Raw genomic sequence first — 13,165 nt, 5'->3', positions numbered from 1 at the left:
GGAGTTTTCCTCCCCCATTCCGGGGGCTGTGACTTCACTGCCACGCCCGCCTCTCTCAGCTACAAATCGGCGCCGGCGACCGGGAGCGGCGCAGTTTCGGCGATCGCGGCGACAGGAGGATCGGGCGAGGATCGGCGGCGTCTATCTCAGTGAGTCCAGCGACTGGCGCTCCGTCCTCGGACCGGACAACACTCCCAGCCCCCTAACCCTCTCCCAGGACAGCGCGGTGGCCCGGGACTGCCGATACTCGCATCTTTCCTCGGAGGGGCTGCCTCCCGCTCTGCCCCGTCCCTTTACCCTGCGCAAGACTCTTTGCCGCAAACAAGTGCATTCGCCCTTCCCACGATGCCCAGCGCAGCACCCCCGACTCTCCCCGGCCGCTCTCTGCCTCCCCTCTCACCTTACTGCCCCTCGCCTGTCCGCCCTTTCTCTATGTGTGTGTGTGTGAGTGAGAGAGAGTGTGTGGAAGAGAGATAGAGAGTGTGGAAGAGAGATAGAGAGTGTGTGTGGAAGAGAGATAGAGAGCGTTTGTGTGAGAGAGTGTGTGCGCTATTGCGAGTGTGTAAGTGAAGAGAAGGTAAATTGTTGGAATTAGTGAACCTCTCTAGTAAATTAGCAGCAGAAGCAAAGGGGCTGACCGGCGTCCCGCATTGCAACACAGCCTCCGGGGAAGGATGTGCGTTTCGGATTTGCTGTCGCAACGCATTAACAATGCTGGATGAACTCGGCGGGTCAGGTCGACGTTCCGGACCCGGACCTGCCGAGATCTGCGGCCTCGCGTGTCGGTATTACCGCTGTCTGGCAGCGCGGGAAAGGCTACTGGACTCCTCGGCCTCGGCGGTCGGAGATTCGGGGTGTGTGGTGGGCGCCACTCGCGACCATTCGGCCCAGGCACGGCCGCTCCTCCATCGCCCGAGGTTGGACGGTGGTTGCAATTATAACGCTGCTGGGCGCATCAGGCTGTGCCAGAACAGTTAGAGGACAGGCTGTGGAGGCAGATGTTGGTAAGACCTCAGGCAAAGTCAGGAACCAAAATGTTGAGTGATCCTGGGGCAACTCGTATCCTGAGCCGTGTGTGTTTCAATGTGACAGGACAGGCGTTTGAGCCCAGGGCCTCTGGATCAGCACCTGGAACTGTGACATTGTAGACATTGTTGGATGTATTTAAATCTTACATCCATCCCACAGCGTGAGAGAGTAAAAAGTCTTTGCGTTATGACTCCGTCGCAATGTACCAGACGTGAATTTGCAATTCTAATGGCGTGTAGAAAGAAGCCGTTCCGTAGCCTGTTGTTCCTGACTTTAATGCTGCCGTACCGTTTGCCAGACGGAAGCAGCTGGAACAGTTTATGGTCGGGGCGACTGGCGTCCCCGATGATCTTCCAGGCCTTCTTTACGCACCTGTTGCTGTAAATACCCTCAGTGGAGGAAAGTTCACAGCCACAGATGCGCTGGGCTGTCCGTACCACTCTCCGCAGTGCCCAGCGATCAAGGTTGGTGCAGTTCCCGTGCCAGGCGGTGATACAGACAGTCAGGATGCTCTCAGTGGTGCCCCTGTAGAAGGGCTTGAGGATTGGGGGCTCATGCCGAACTGCTTCTGCCGGCTGGGGTGGAAGAGACGCTGTTGTGCTTTTTTTTTGCAACACAGTTGAGGTGAGATCATCGGTGATGATCTTGAAACTACTCACCTTCTCAACATTAGTGAGACTCGGCTGCAGGAGGGGCAGGACCAGCAGCCCGTTGTTTTAGGTGCGACCGAGCGTGAGGGATTTAAGAAGGGTGGGGTTACTAGTCAGGGGAAATGTCACGGCAGTGCTCCGTCGGGACAGACTGGATAACTCGTCTAGAGGATGGAACTGAGGAGGAAGATAGGTACGACCACGTTAATAGGGGCTATACTACAGACCGCCCAGCAGTCGGAGGGATTTAGAGGAACAGATTTGTAGAGAGATCACAGGCTGCTGCAAGAAACATAAAGTTGAAAGTAGATTTTATTATCAGAATATATACCTGTCACCACAGAGGAGGAGGTGTCTGCTACCCTGACAAGGTATTCCCTCAGACCCCGTGGGAGGCGAGTGCAGAAATTGCCGGGCCCTGGCAGAGATATTGAAATCACCCTTAGTGACAGCCAATGTGGCCCCACTGTTTAACAAAGGCTCCAAACAGAAGCCAGGGAATTATTGTCCAGTGAGTCTGACATCAGTCATGGGAAAGTTATTGGAAGATATTCTAAGGAGCCAGGTATATGATACTTGGATAGACATGGACTGATTACAGATAAGACCTGGCTTCATGCGTGATAACCAATCTTATAGAGTTTTTCAAAGAAGTTACCAGGATAGTGGATGTTGTCTCTGGACTTCAGCAAGGCATTTGACAAGGTCCCGCATGGGAGGCTGGTCGAGAAGGTTCAGTCGCTCAGCATTTAAGATGAGGTGGTAAATTGGATTAGACATTGGCCTTGTGGGAGAAGCCAGAGATTTGTGTCTAGTGACTAGTGGAGTGCCGCAGGGATCGGTGCTGGGCCCGTTGTTGTTTGTCATCTGTATCAGTGATCTGGATGATAATGTGGTCAGGTAGATCAGGGCTGGGGGTGCTGAGGAGGGCTGTCATGGCTAGCAGAGGGATCGGCATCAGCTGGGAAAATGGCTGATGGAATTTAATGCACAGTGAACGGTAGGGCACTGAGGAGGGCTGTCATGGCTAGCAGAGGGATCGGCATCAGCTGGGAAAATGGCTGATGGAATTTAATGCACAGTGAACGGTAGGGCACTGAGGAGGGCTGTCATGGCTAGCAGAGGGATCGGCTTCAGCTGGGAAAATGGCTGATGGAATTTAATGCACAGTGAACGGTAGGGCACTGAGGAGGGCAGCAGAACAAAGGTATCTGGGAATTCAGGCCCATCGTTCATTGCGAGTGTTGTCACAGGTAGACAGAGTCGTAAAGAAACTTCATAAGTCAATGCATTGAGCACAGGAGATGGGATGTTATGTTGAAGTTGTACAGGATGTTGGTGAGGCCGAATTTGGAGTATCGTGTGCAGTGTTGATCACCTACCTGCAGGAAAAATGTAAACAAAGTTGAAAGAGTGCAGAGAAAATTTACAAGGATGTTGCCGGGTCTGGAGGACCTGAGTTATAAGGAAAGATTGAACAGGTTGGGACTTTATTCCCTAGAATGTAGAAGATTGAGAGGAGATCTGATAGAGGTATACACAATTATGAAGTGTATAGATAGGGTAAATGTAAGCAGGTTTTTTCCACTGAGGTTGAGTGAAAGGGGAAGTGTTTAAGGGGAACATGAGGGGAAACTTCTTCACTCAGAGAGTTGTCAGAGTGTGGGACGAGCCACCAATACAAGTAGACCATGCCAGCTCGACTTCAACGTTGAAGAAAAGTTTGGATATCTACATGTTTAAATGGTTTCAGTATGGACTAGATGGGCCAAAGGGCCTGTTTCTGTGCCGTACTTCTCTACAGCTCAATGACTCTATGTACTCTTTAACTGTCGGCACTGGAAGCTGCGGGCCGTCCCCTCGAAAGCGATACATTTCACTGTACGTTTCAGTGGACACGTTAGAAATAAAAGTATTGTCTTTTTAATATTCCATGTGAGTCCACCTATCAAAAGTCCATTATCAGCCCAACCATCAGCGAACAAAGACCCATTGTCTGTTCTGGGGGATGAATAAGGTTAGAGAGTGAAGAGTCATGGTGGTACTGCATTTTTCATGCACTTCCTTTGTCACCTTGCCAAAGTCTTTGATCACGGCAGCAAGAAATATATGCATAACTGTTATCTGACACTGATTCAATCATGATTTATCAGAACATCCTTTACTTTCCAATTCACTAACTTCCAGAATTTGGTTCACTTGACCGCACGCTCATGATTTTGTAACTTCTGGAAATTTCTCCCCATCCTCCCCACCTCTTTCATTTTCCATTCCCCTTTCTTGCTCCCTTCTCGTTTCACCGGCCCGGTTCCCCTCCTCCTTCCCTTTCTGCCGTGGTCCAGTCTCCTCCCCTATCAGAGTCCTTTCGGCCCGGATACCTTTTCCACTTACCCCCCCCCCCCCCTCCCAGTTTCTCACTTCATCCGCCTGCCCTAGCCACCCACCTTCCCCCTCACCTGGTCTCACCTATCACGTGCCAGCTTGTCCTCCTGCCCCTCTCCCCCACTTTCTTATCCCAGCTTCTTCTCCCTTCCTTTCCCGTCCTAATGCAGGGTCTCCGCCCAATGCATCGGCTGTCCATTCTTTCCCACAGAACCTTCTTGCTAAGAGCTGCCACCCACCGATGTCTGCACTGAAATCCTTTTGCCAATTATTTGCCCATACTGCAAATTTATTAATGTCTCCTATGATTTGTTGCAATGACTGAACCTCCAGATAGATAAAGTCTGCAGATTTAGAAAGTATTTTTGATTCTGTGCCAGCCGTTAATGTGAAATGATTTCAGTCCTGGTATCACCATCGACCATCTTCTGCAGCTCAAGGTTGCCCTTTGCTCCTGTTCTCTGTCCTGACCGCAGTTGGCAACTTGTTCTGTAGTTATCCATTTTCCATTTTCCTTCTTACTCCTTTGACTAGTTTACGGTATCTTATTAAGACCTTTCAATACATGAAATCTCAGTTATTATTGTTATCTAAGTTCTTTGAAAAATTCACTGTTATTTGTTAAGCAACGGGGGAAACCCCTTCTGAAATTCACTCATTAAATGTCTTCAGGATCCTTGTTACATCACTGTCTTTGTTCCTCTTCACTATCTCCTTAGTAGCAAATGTTAAATAATGTAAAGAGTCTGGGGAGTACTTTTGCATTTAAAGGCTCAAAATGAATCCGTACAGTAGTTGCCACAGCGTTGGTTAACCTTGACTTTGTGCTTTTCCCCCAAATTGTTGCGCAGGGTTAATGTGGTTGTGTGTTTCTGAGGGACGGCCAGAGGTCGCCTTGCCTTGGGAGATAGAACATAGAAGACTGTGTAGTACAGAACAGAGCGGCTAATCTACTCTAACCCTTCCCTCCCACACACCTCTCTAGTTTTCTATCATCCCTGTGCCTGTCTAAGAGTTTCTTAACTATCGCTAATGTATCTGCCCCTGGAAGGACGTTCCACGCACCCACCACTCTGTATAAAACAAACCTACCACTCACTCCCCCCATCCTTTCCTCCACTCACCTTAAAGTTATGCCCCCTCCTACTAGCCATTTCCACCCTGGTAAAAAGTCTCTGGCTGTTCACTCACTCTCTGCCTGTTATCAATCTGTACACTTGTATCGAGCTTCCAATTTCTTAATGATCAAAGTCCGCGTATTTCACCGAGTGCTACATTTGGGCGCCACGGTAGCGCGACACCGTTACTGCTTGGGGCGTCAGTTCAGTCCTGGCGTCCTCTGTAAGGAGTCTCTGTACATCCTCCCCAAGAGGGTTTTCTCCCAGCACTCCGGTTTCCTCGCGCGGTCCAAAGACGTACCGAGTGGGTTAATTGCCCCGTGATTAGGTTAGGATTAAAGCAGCATTATCGGGCGTTGCTGGGCAGTGTCTGAAGGGCAAATCCCTTGCCGTACCTCCAAATAAATTCATTTTTCTGCAGGCATTCGCAGTAAAACAAATACATCAGTTTTTGGAACTGCGGGGGGTAGGGGAGTTTGATCAGTGGCATTACTCCAGTAGACGTGCAGACCTCAGTAAACTTCAACCTGACATATTGACATATTCCAGGAACATTGCCCGGTTTAGTTGTCCCTTGGAGCATTTAAATCACCGGATCTATTACATCATGGGAAATTGTAACTCGCTGTGAATTAGAATGCGTCGGAGCAAGGAGGCACTGACAGCTTGTCAGTGATTCTTTAGAGCAGGAAATTGAAGGTCACAGTTATTTAAGTTTGGTCCAGGTGTGGACGATCATCGAGCCTGTAGATGGACAAGTTTTGAACAATAAGGAGGGCAGTGAAAGATACCAAAGCGTGCGGATGGAATCCCGCAGAGTATTTTAGGAAGGAAAATCCAGAAGGTGAGAATTAGAAGTGAATGAATGAATGGTGCAGTTCTGAGTGGGGAGATCTACGCTCAGGAATCAAGATTCCAGTTTATTTCTCGTGTGTACGTTGAGATGCGTCGTTCTGCATTAACAGCCATCACAGCTGACGGCTGCCCGCAAGCATTGCCATACGTTAACACGAGAAGTGACAAAACAACACCAGCAAAACCTCTCTCCCAGCCGTGCCCAGAAACAGGACAGGCTGCCTTCAGTCTCCGGTAGGCTCGGCCTCGGACCTCCTCAGCAGACTCGTGGAGAATCACAGACTCAACTCCAGCCAATAGGCCTCAACTTCCTGACTCTGATTCAACCAATAGGACTTGATCCTCGACACCGATCCCGGGACATGCCCACATTGGCAATTGAATATGCTGGGATGGGATTGAGAGAAAGGTTCTTCTAAAAACTGCACTGGGGGTCCTAGGATTGGTGGAGAGAGGAATTGTGTAGAAGGGCACACTCGAGGAAGGCTGTTTAAATCTCAAATGAAGCATTGTGTTCAGTTTTGGCTCTACACTTGTCAATAATGTTGTGAACGCTTCGAGGATGTACGGAGATGAAATGGGATCCCGGGCAAGACTTGTGGCAAGGCTTGGAGGGTCCCCACGGGACAGGCGAGGATTTGGGAGAGATTTTGAACTAACGAAAGATTTTGATAACAGCAAGCAAGGCGAAACAAGCAATCTGCTGGAGGAACTTGGTGTACCGTGGTGGGGGGAAGGAATGGTCAAGGGTTTGGGCTGAAACCCTGCGTCATCACTGACAATTCCTGAGCCACTGAGTCCCTCCAATAGTTTGTGTACCCCAGAGTCCAGCGTCTGCTGTGTCTCGTAATCTGGGGTATTGTGTCAAGTTCTGGTCACCTACCTACAGGAAAGATATCAATAAATTTGAAAGAGTGAAGAGAAAATTTACAAAGGTGTTGCTGGCAGTTGAAGACCTGATTTATAGGGGAAGGTTGAATAGGTTAGGACTTTATTCCTCATGGTGTAAGCGAATATGTGGAGATTTAATAGAGGTTGAGGGGTATAGATAAAGTAAATGCAAGCAGGCTTTTTCCACCGAGGTTGAGTGAGACTAGACTAGGTTAAAGTGAAAGGTGAAATGTTTAAGGAGAACTACTTCATTCAGTGTGGTGAGAGTGTGGAACGAGCAGAAGTGGTGGTTGTGCACATACAATTACAATATTTCAGAGAAGTTTGGATAAATCCTTGGATGGGAGTTGTCTGGAGCCCTATGCAGGTAGATGGAACTAGGCGGATTAACGGTTTGGCATGGACTAGATGGGCCGAAGGGTTTGTGTGCTGCAGAGTTCAATGACTCGATCTGACTGAACTGATTGTTTCCGTTCTGGTCCAGGAATTGTGCAGAGTTAGTGCTTTTATTTAATACTCTGTCAGCGCAGTAACCGAAAACCCTGTTGTCTTGTGACACTGCAGACACGAGCGGGGCCCTGCATGCGGTAGTGAGCACAGATCCTTCATCCAGATATCAGCGAGTCCTGGGCCTGAAACATCGTCAACTACTTATTCCCCCTCCACAGATGCTGCCTAACCTGCTGAGTTCCTCCAGCATTTTGTGTGTGTGTTGCTCTTCAAACGTGTTTCTCTTTCCTTTCCCGGTTCTGCTGAAAGGACCTTGTCCTGAAATGTTAACTCTTTCCCTCCACAGATGCTGCCTGACCTGAGTGGGCCCCAGATTTTTCTTTGAGGTTCTATGCTCGTCCCCGCTCACCTTCCCCCCTAACCTGCTCTCACCCATCACCTGTTGTACTCTTGTAACCCTGCCTCACTTCCAGTGTCTTGTCCTGACCCCTGCCCCTCCCTTTCCGGTCCTGATGAAAGGTGTTGGTCCAAAATGCTGACGGTTTAGTCCTCTCCATTGATGATGCCTGACTTGCTGAGTTCCTCCAGCATTTTCAGGTTTTAGAACGATTTATCAGCAAAACATACAGTGAAATTTGTTGTTTGCTTTGACAACTAGCAAACCCGAGCGTGTAATGAGGGCAGCTCAAATTTTGTGTGAATTACTTTACTCTCAATGGTATTATTCCTTGTAGTCTGTGTTTTACGGTACCCAGCAGATGGTGGTGTTCCCTATAGTCTGTGTTTTACGGTACCCAGCGAAGTAAAAAACAATTTAAGTTCAGTGACCAAGGAGGCTGACAATAATCAGAGGAAATGTCAGAATTAGGACTCAGCTTCCCTCGCCTCTGGAGATCTCCGGCAGATGGAGAATATGGGCGAGACCCACACATAGGGAGGGGTGACTGTGAGCTGTCCGATCAGAGCGAGGGTCCCATCTTCCCACTGCAGCGTTTCGGAGCCAAGCACAGCTGCCCGCAGTGAGGCCGACCCAAACACCACCAGGGGTGCTACGTTATCGGGTGGATGTAGAGTGAGACCACCTTTATCATCCCATCACAGTGTTGGGTTACAGAGAAACCCTTCCTCTATACCAACCACTCGAACGGCTTGAATAGCCAGAAATAAAAAGGCAGGAACGAGGGGTGGCAGGGTGGTGGGCAGTTAGTGTAACACAACAACAGCACCAGGGGCCAGGGTTCAGATCCCACCGCTGCCCGTAAGGAGTTTGTATGTTCTCCCCGTGACTGCGTAATTTCCTGCAGGTGCTCTGGTTTCCTCCCACAGTCCACAGACGTAGGGGTTAGGGTTAGTGAGCGGCGGGCACTGGAAGCGTAGCGTCCAGCAGGGTACCTCCAGCACGTCCTCGGAATGCCTTGTCCGTTGAGGGAGAAGACACGTTTCACTCTCTATTTTGATGCAATGTGACAAATAAATCTGATTTTTTTTAAAAACTAAGATCAGTTCTTTCCCTGCTTGCAAGTCAGCTACACTTGGACCCCTCGAGTTTCTCACGGCTGGAACAGTACACAATGCGGTGCCCGGCTTTCAACATTTCACCACCACCCAGGAGCCTATCTCAGCGTCCCTTAAATGTCTCTGTACTGTATCTGCCTCTACCAGCAGCCCTGGCCGTGCGCTCCATATCTTATCTTAGATCTCACACATGCTCAGGGTGGATGCAGTTCAGAGGAAAATGTTCATTCTTCGGAGCCAGCACAGTTGTTGAATTCTGGCAATTGGTAAAATGCCATGTATTTGTCTTTTCCAAGCCCCCTGTGTTCTAGACGAACATTCTGTTCTTGTACAGTACCCTTTGTATTTATTTTAAACTGGTTGAATCTGTGGCGGCTAACAGATATACGTTCAGTGGCCACTTTATTATGTTCCCGGTCATCTGCTGCTGTAGCCCGTCCACTTCCAAGTTCGGCATTTTGTCCGTCCGGTGATGTTCTTCTGTGCACCTCTGTTGCACGCTAGGGGAGATGTCGAGACAGGGAATGGGGGTCATGTTCTGTGGAGAAACAGGCACAGGCTCCTTAGGGAGAAGGTCAAGGGGAGGAGGGGCAGGAAGAGCAGAAATTGGTGTGGCAAATGTGGACAGCTTATCTCCAGTAAGCGCAGGGAGGCTCGGCTGATGATCTGGGTCCAAGGGGACCAGCAGAGAGCTGAGCAATTTTGAGAAAGAATGGTGGAAACAGATTGTCGTGGGAACTGGTCTAAAACGGAAGGGAAAGCTGTTGCAACTGTGGGAAGGAGGATGGGAAGGTTGGGTAGTCCAAGCAACGGACATGATGGGCCAATCTGAGATCTGCCTGTGTAACGTCTTGAAGTTGAAACCCCAGGGTTTCTCTGTCTTTTGAACAGTAGACCATCCATCACACTGGGGTCTACATCTGCAAGTCACCAGTCTTACTGAAGACAGTTTCATCGCTGTTGTACTGGCTCTTTGACAGGACCAGCCCAAGCCGGGTGAAACTTCCTTCGGTTCTTATCCGCAAGACTCGATGATCTGCTTGCTGGTGTCAGGGTGGTAGGTCAGAGGCCTCCTTGAGCGCCAGACTACCACTGCCGGCTTTAACGATGTCGTTGTTAATGTCCTTGTAGGAACACAGCCAGAGGATCAGGACAAAGGAAGAACATGCTGGTGAAAATCTCCACCCTTGTCACTCTGCTATTCGGCCTTGCACTGGCCTCAGAGGTAAGGGCTTCAAATTCCACTCACAATCCTCCCTCCTTCTCCCCACCCACAAATTCATTCTCATTCCACATCAGCTTCTCCCCGGTGAACTCCCTCTCCAACTTGGCCCCCTCAAGCTCTGCTCCTGTTCTCCTCCCCTCGACCTCTGCTCCCCATTCTCCCCACTCAACCTCTACGCCATTCTCCTCCCCACTCGACCTCTGTCCCTCATTCTCCTCCCCTCGACCTCTGCCCCATTCTCCCCCCTCGACCTCTACCCCATTCTCCCCCCTCGACCTCTGCCCCATTGTCCCCACTCGACCTCTGCCCCATTGTCTCCACTCGACCTCTACGCCATTCTCCTCCCCCTCGACCTCTGCACCATTTCCCTCCCCCTTGACCTCTGCACCATTCTCCCTACTCGGCCCCCATTCTCCTCCCCCTCGACCTCTGCCCCATTGTCCCCCCTCGACCTCTGCCCCATTCTCCTCCCCCTCGACCTCTGCCCCATTCTCCTCCCCTTCGACCTCTGCACCATTCTCCCCACTCGGCCCCCATTCTCCTCCCCCTCGACCTCTGCCCCATTCTCCTCCCCCTTGACCTCAGCCCCCATTTTTCCCTCTTGGTAAAAAAAAGGGAAGAAGAAGTTTGGGCAAGTGAGGGGGCAGGGGAAATGCGCAGGGGGTAGAAATGCTTGATTATCCCCCAATTCTCACCCCTTGGGTCTCTTCTCTTCCAGCATCAGCTCTCGCGGGTCAGGAGAGGCACAAGGAGGATTAACTCCATTTCTCAAAGTGAGTTCACACCCCCAGCTGAGGTTCCAGTGATTGTGTGCGTGTGCATGTGCGTGTGTGTGAGTGAGAGTGGGTATTTTTTTTGGGTCGAGGAGCGGTTAGTGAGGAATGGGAAAGTTTGTCTTGTTTCTGTCCCTCATCTGTGCTCTGTGGAATCACAGCTGATGTCCCCAGGTAACAGAACGTCCTGTCCACACACACGTACAGTACACTCACACACAAATACAGACATTCACACACACGCACACGTATCTGGCCATTTATTTGTTCATACTTCTCATCACAATGGCATGGGGAGATCCCAGCAGCCCTACTGTCCAATCAGGCGGCTGTTGGAACTGCGTGCTCTCACGTGCCGGTGAAGTGCACTGTCAGGGTAGGACTTGCCGTTGACAGGGGCTGTTTGAGCACAGCGAGGGGAAGGTTAGGAGCAGGGTGTTGGCTGGTGACGGTACAGGGCGGAATGCTGGTCGGGACCCCGACCCTGGGAGATCCCACCGCTTCAGCTTCAGATTCCGAGTTACTTATCACACAGACGTCGAAACACACAGTGCAACGTGTCGCTTGCATTGACTACCAACACACCCGACGACGTGCTCGGGGCAGCCTGGACGTGACAGCATACTTCAGCAGAACAACACAAGAGTAAAACAAGCTCCTTTAACACTCGCTCTCTCTCTCTCACACTCACAGACACACAGACACACTCACAACACACACACACTCTCTCTATCTCTCTCATTCCCCCTCCCTCCCTGCTCTGCTCCCAGAACTGTCCCTACAAAACTATAAAAACCCGTTGAATCTGAGCTGTGACCTTGACGGACGTGGGAGCTCAGCTCCATCTCGACCGGGTTATCCTTTTAAAGTCAGCAGCAGCCTGAATGAGCTCAGTTCGTTCCCACGTCCGGTGTGTGGCATTCCTCCGATGCTGGCCCCTCCGGAAGGGGAACTCCGCCCCTCGGATATATCGCGCTAGGTTACAAAGCGGCCTTAGCCCCGGTGGACTGGGGGGAGCAGCTCTGGAGCAAGTTTGAGGTGGAGCGGCTGTGATCCTGGAGGACGGTTGAATAGACTGGGGGGGTCAAATGGCCTACTGAGGCTTTTCTATCTGATCCTGTTGATTTGTAATTATTGTCACTGGGTAGCAAGATGCAGCCTTACACAATGTCCTCACAGAGCTCAGCACGGTACGTGGCTTAGCAGCTGGTGTAACGTGTAACAGCGGCTGTAAGATCAGGGTTCGATTCTCATTGCTGTCTGTGAGGAGTTTGTACGTTCTCCCCATGACCGCGTTGGTTCCAGAAGCCTCGCGGACTGCTGCAATCCTTGCTGATTTGATTTGACGCAGATACGACAAATTTCACTGCATGAATTTAGGTGCTGAGAGGTAATGTTGCAGCTATATAGGACCCTGGTCAGACCCCACTTGGAGTACTGTGCTCAGTTCTGGTCGCATCACTACAGGAAGGATGTGGAAACTATAGAAAGGGTGCAGATGAGATTTACAAGGATGTTGCCTGGATTGGGGAGCATGCCTTATGAGAATAGGTTGAGTGAACTTGGCCTTTTCTCCTCGGAGTGATGGAGGATGAGAGGTGACCTGTTAGAGGTGCAGAAAATTGTACAAGGCATTGATCGTGTGGATAGTCGGAGGCTTTTTCCCAGGGCTGAAATGGTTGCCACAAGAGGACACAGATTTAAGGTGCTGGGGAGTAGGTATGGAGGAGATGTCAGGGGTAAGTTTTTTACGCAGAGAGTGGTGAGTGCGTGGAATGGGCTGCTGGCAACGGTGGTGGAGACGGATACGATAGGGTCTTTTAAGAGGCTTTTGGATAGGCTGTTAGTAAAATAGAGGGCTATAGGTAAGCCTAGTAATTTCTGAGGTAACTTTGTGGGCCGAAGGGCCTGTATTGTGCTGTAGGTTTTCTACGTTTCATTGTGTATGTGAGGAACAAAGCTTTATGATCTCTAGGCAGTGCACTGGGCTGGAACGAGGCGAAACGATAACAATGCAGAATAAAGTGCAGTGAAGTGCAGGGGCTTAACGAGGTAGATGGTGAGGCCCCGGCTCCGTTTTGTCGGACAAGAGGTCCAGTCAGGAGATGGACAACAGCAGGGCGGAGGATGGCCGTGAGCCTGGTGGTGCATGCTTCCAGGCAGAAGAGAGAGTGGGTGGGGGCTTTGATAGTGCTGACAGTGAGTCCGTGGAGGGGAGGTTGGCTTCTGTCATGTGCAAAGGGCAGTTTATCACACTCCAGCAGCCAGCTGGAACGG

The 13,165-nt window shown here is 50.4% G+C and overlaps 1 protein-coding gene across 4 annotated transcripts in view; it reads left to right on the top strand.

Annotated features, from left to right (window-relative positions):
* The first annotated feature begins 34 nt into the window (after positions 1-34).
* The window catches only part of plat (plasminogen activator, tissue), a 28,235-nt gene continuing 15,104 nt past the window's right edge, over positions 35-13,165 (top strand). The window contains exons 1-3 of one of the 4 annotated variants that reach the window (XM_073056551.1): positions 35-149; positions 10,022-10,115; positions 10,834-10,888. In XM_073056551.1, the coding sequence (XP_072912652.1) occupies positions 10,056-10,115; positions 10,834-10,888 (115 nt within the window). In that variant the 5' untranslated portion in view covers positions 35-149; positions 10,022-10,055. Of the gene's footprint in view, positions 150-724; positions 1,005-5,930; positions 6,024-8,329; positions 8,448-10,021; positions 10,116-10,833; positions 10,889-13,165 lie in introns of those variants that run through there. The other 3 variants (XM_073056561.1, XM_073056568.1, XM_073056577.1) reach the window with 3 other exon arrangements.

The sequence above is a fragment of the Hemitrygon akajei genome, chromosome 1 (assembly GCF_048418815.1).
Source record: "Hemitrygon akajei chromosome 1, sHemAka1.3, whole genome shotgun sequence".
Lineage (NCBI taxonomy): Eukaryota > Metazoa > Chordata > Chondrichthyes > Myliobatiformes > Dasyatidae > Hemitrygon > Hemitrygon akajei.
The sequence above is the reverse complement of the archived record's forward strand: the minus strand, read 5'-3'. Positions and strand labels throughout refer to the sequence as shown.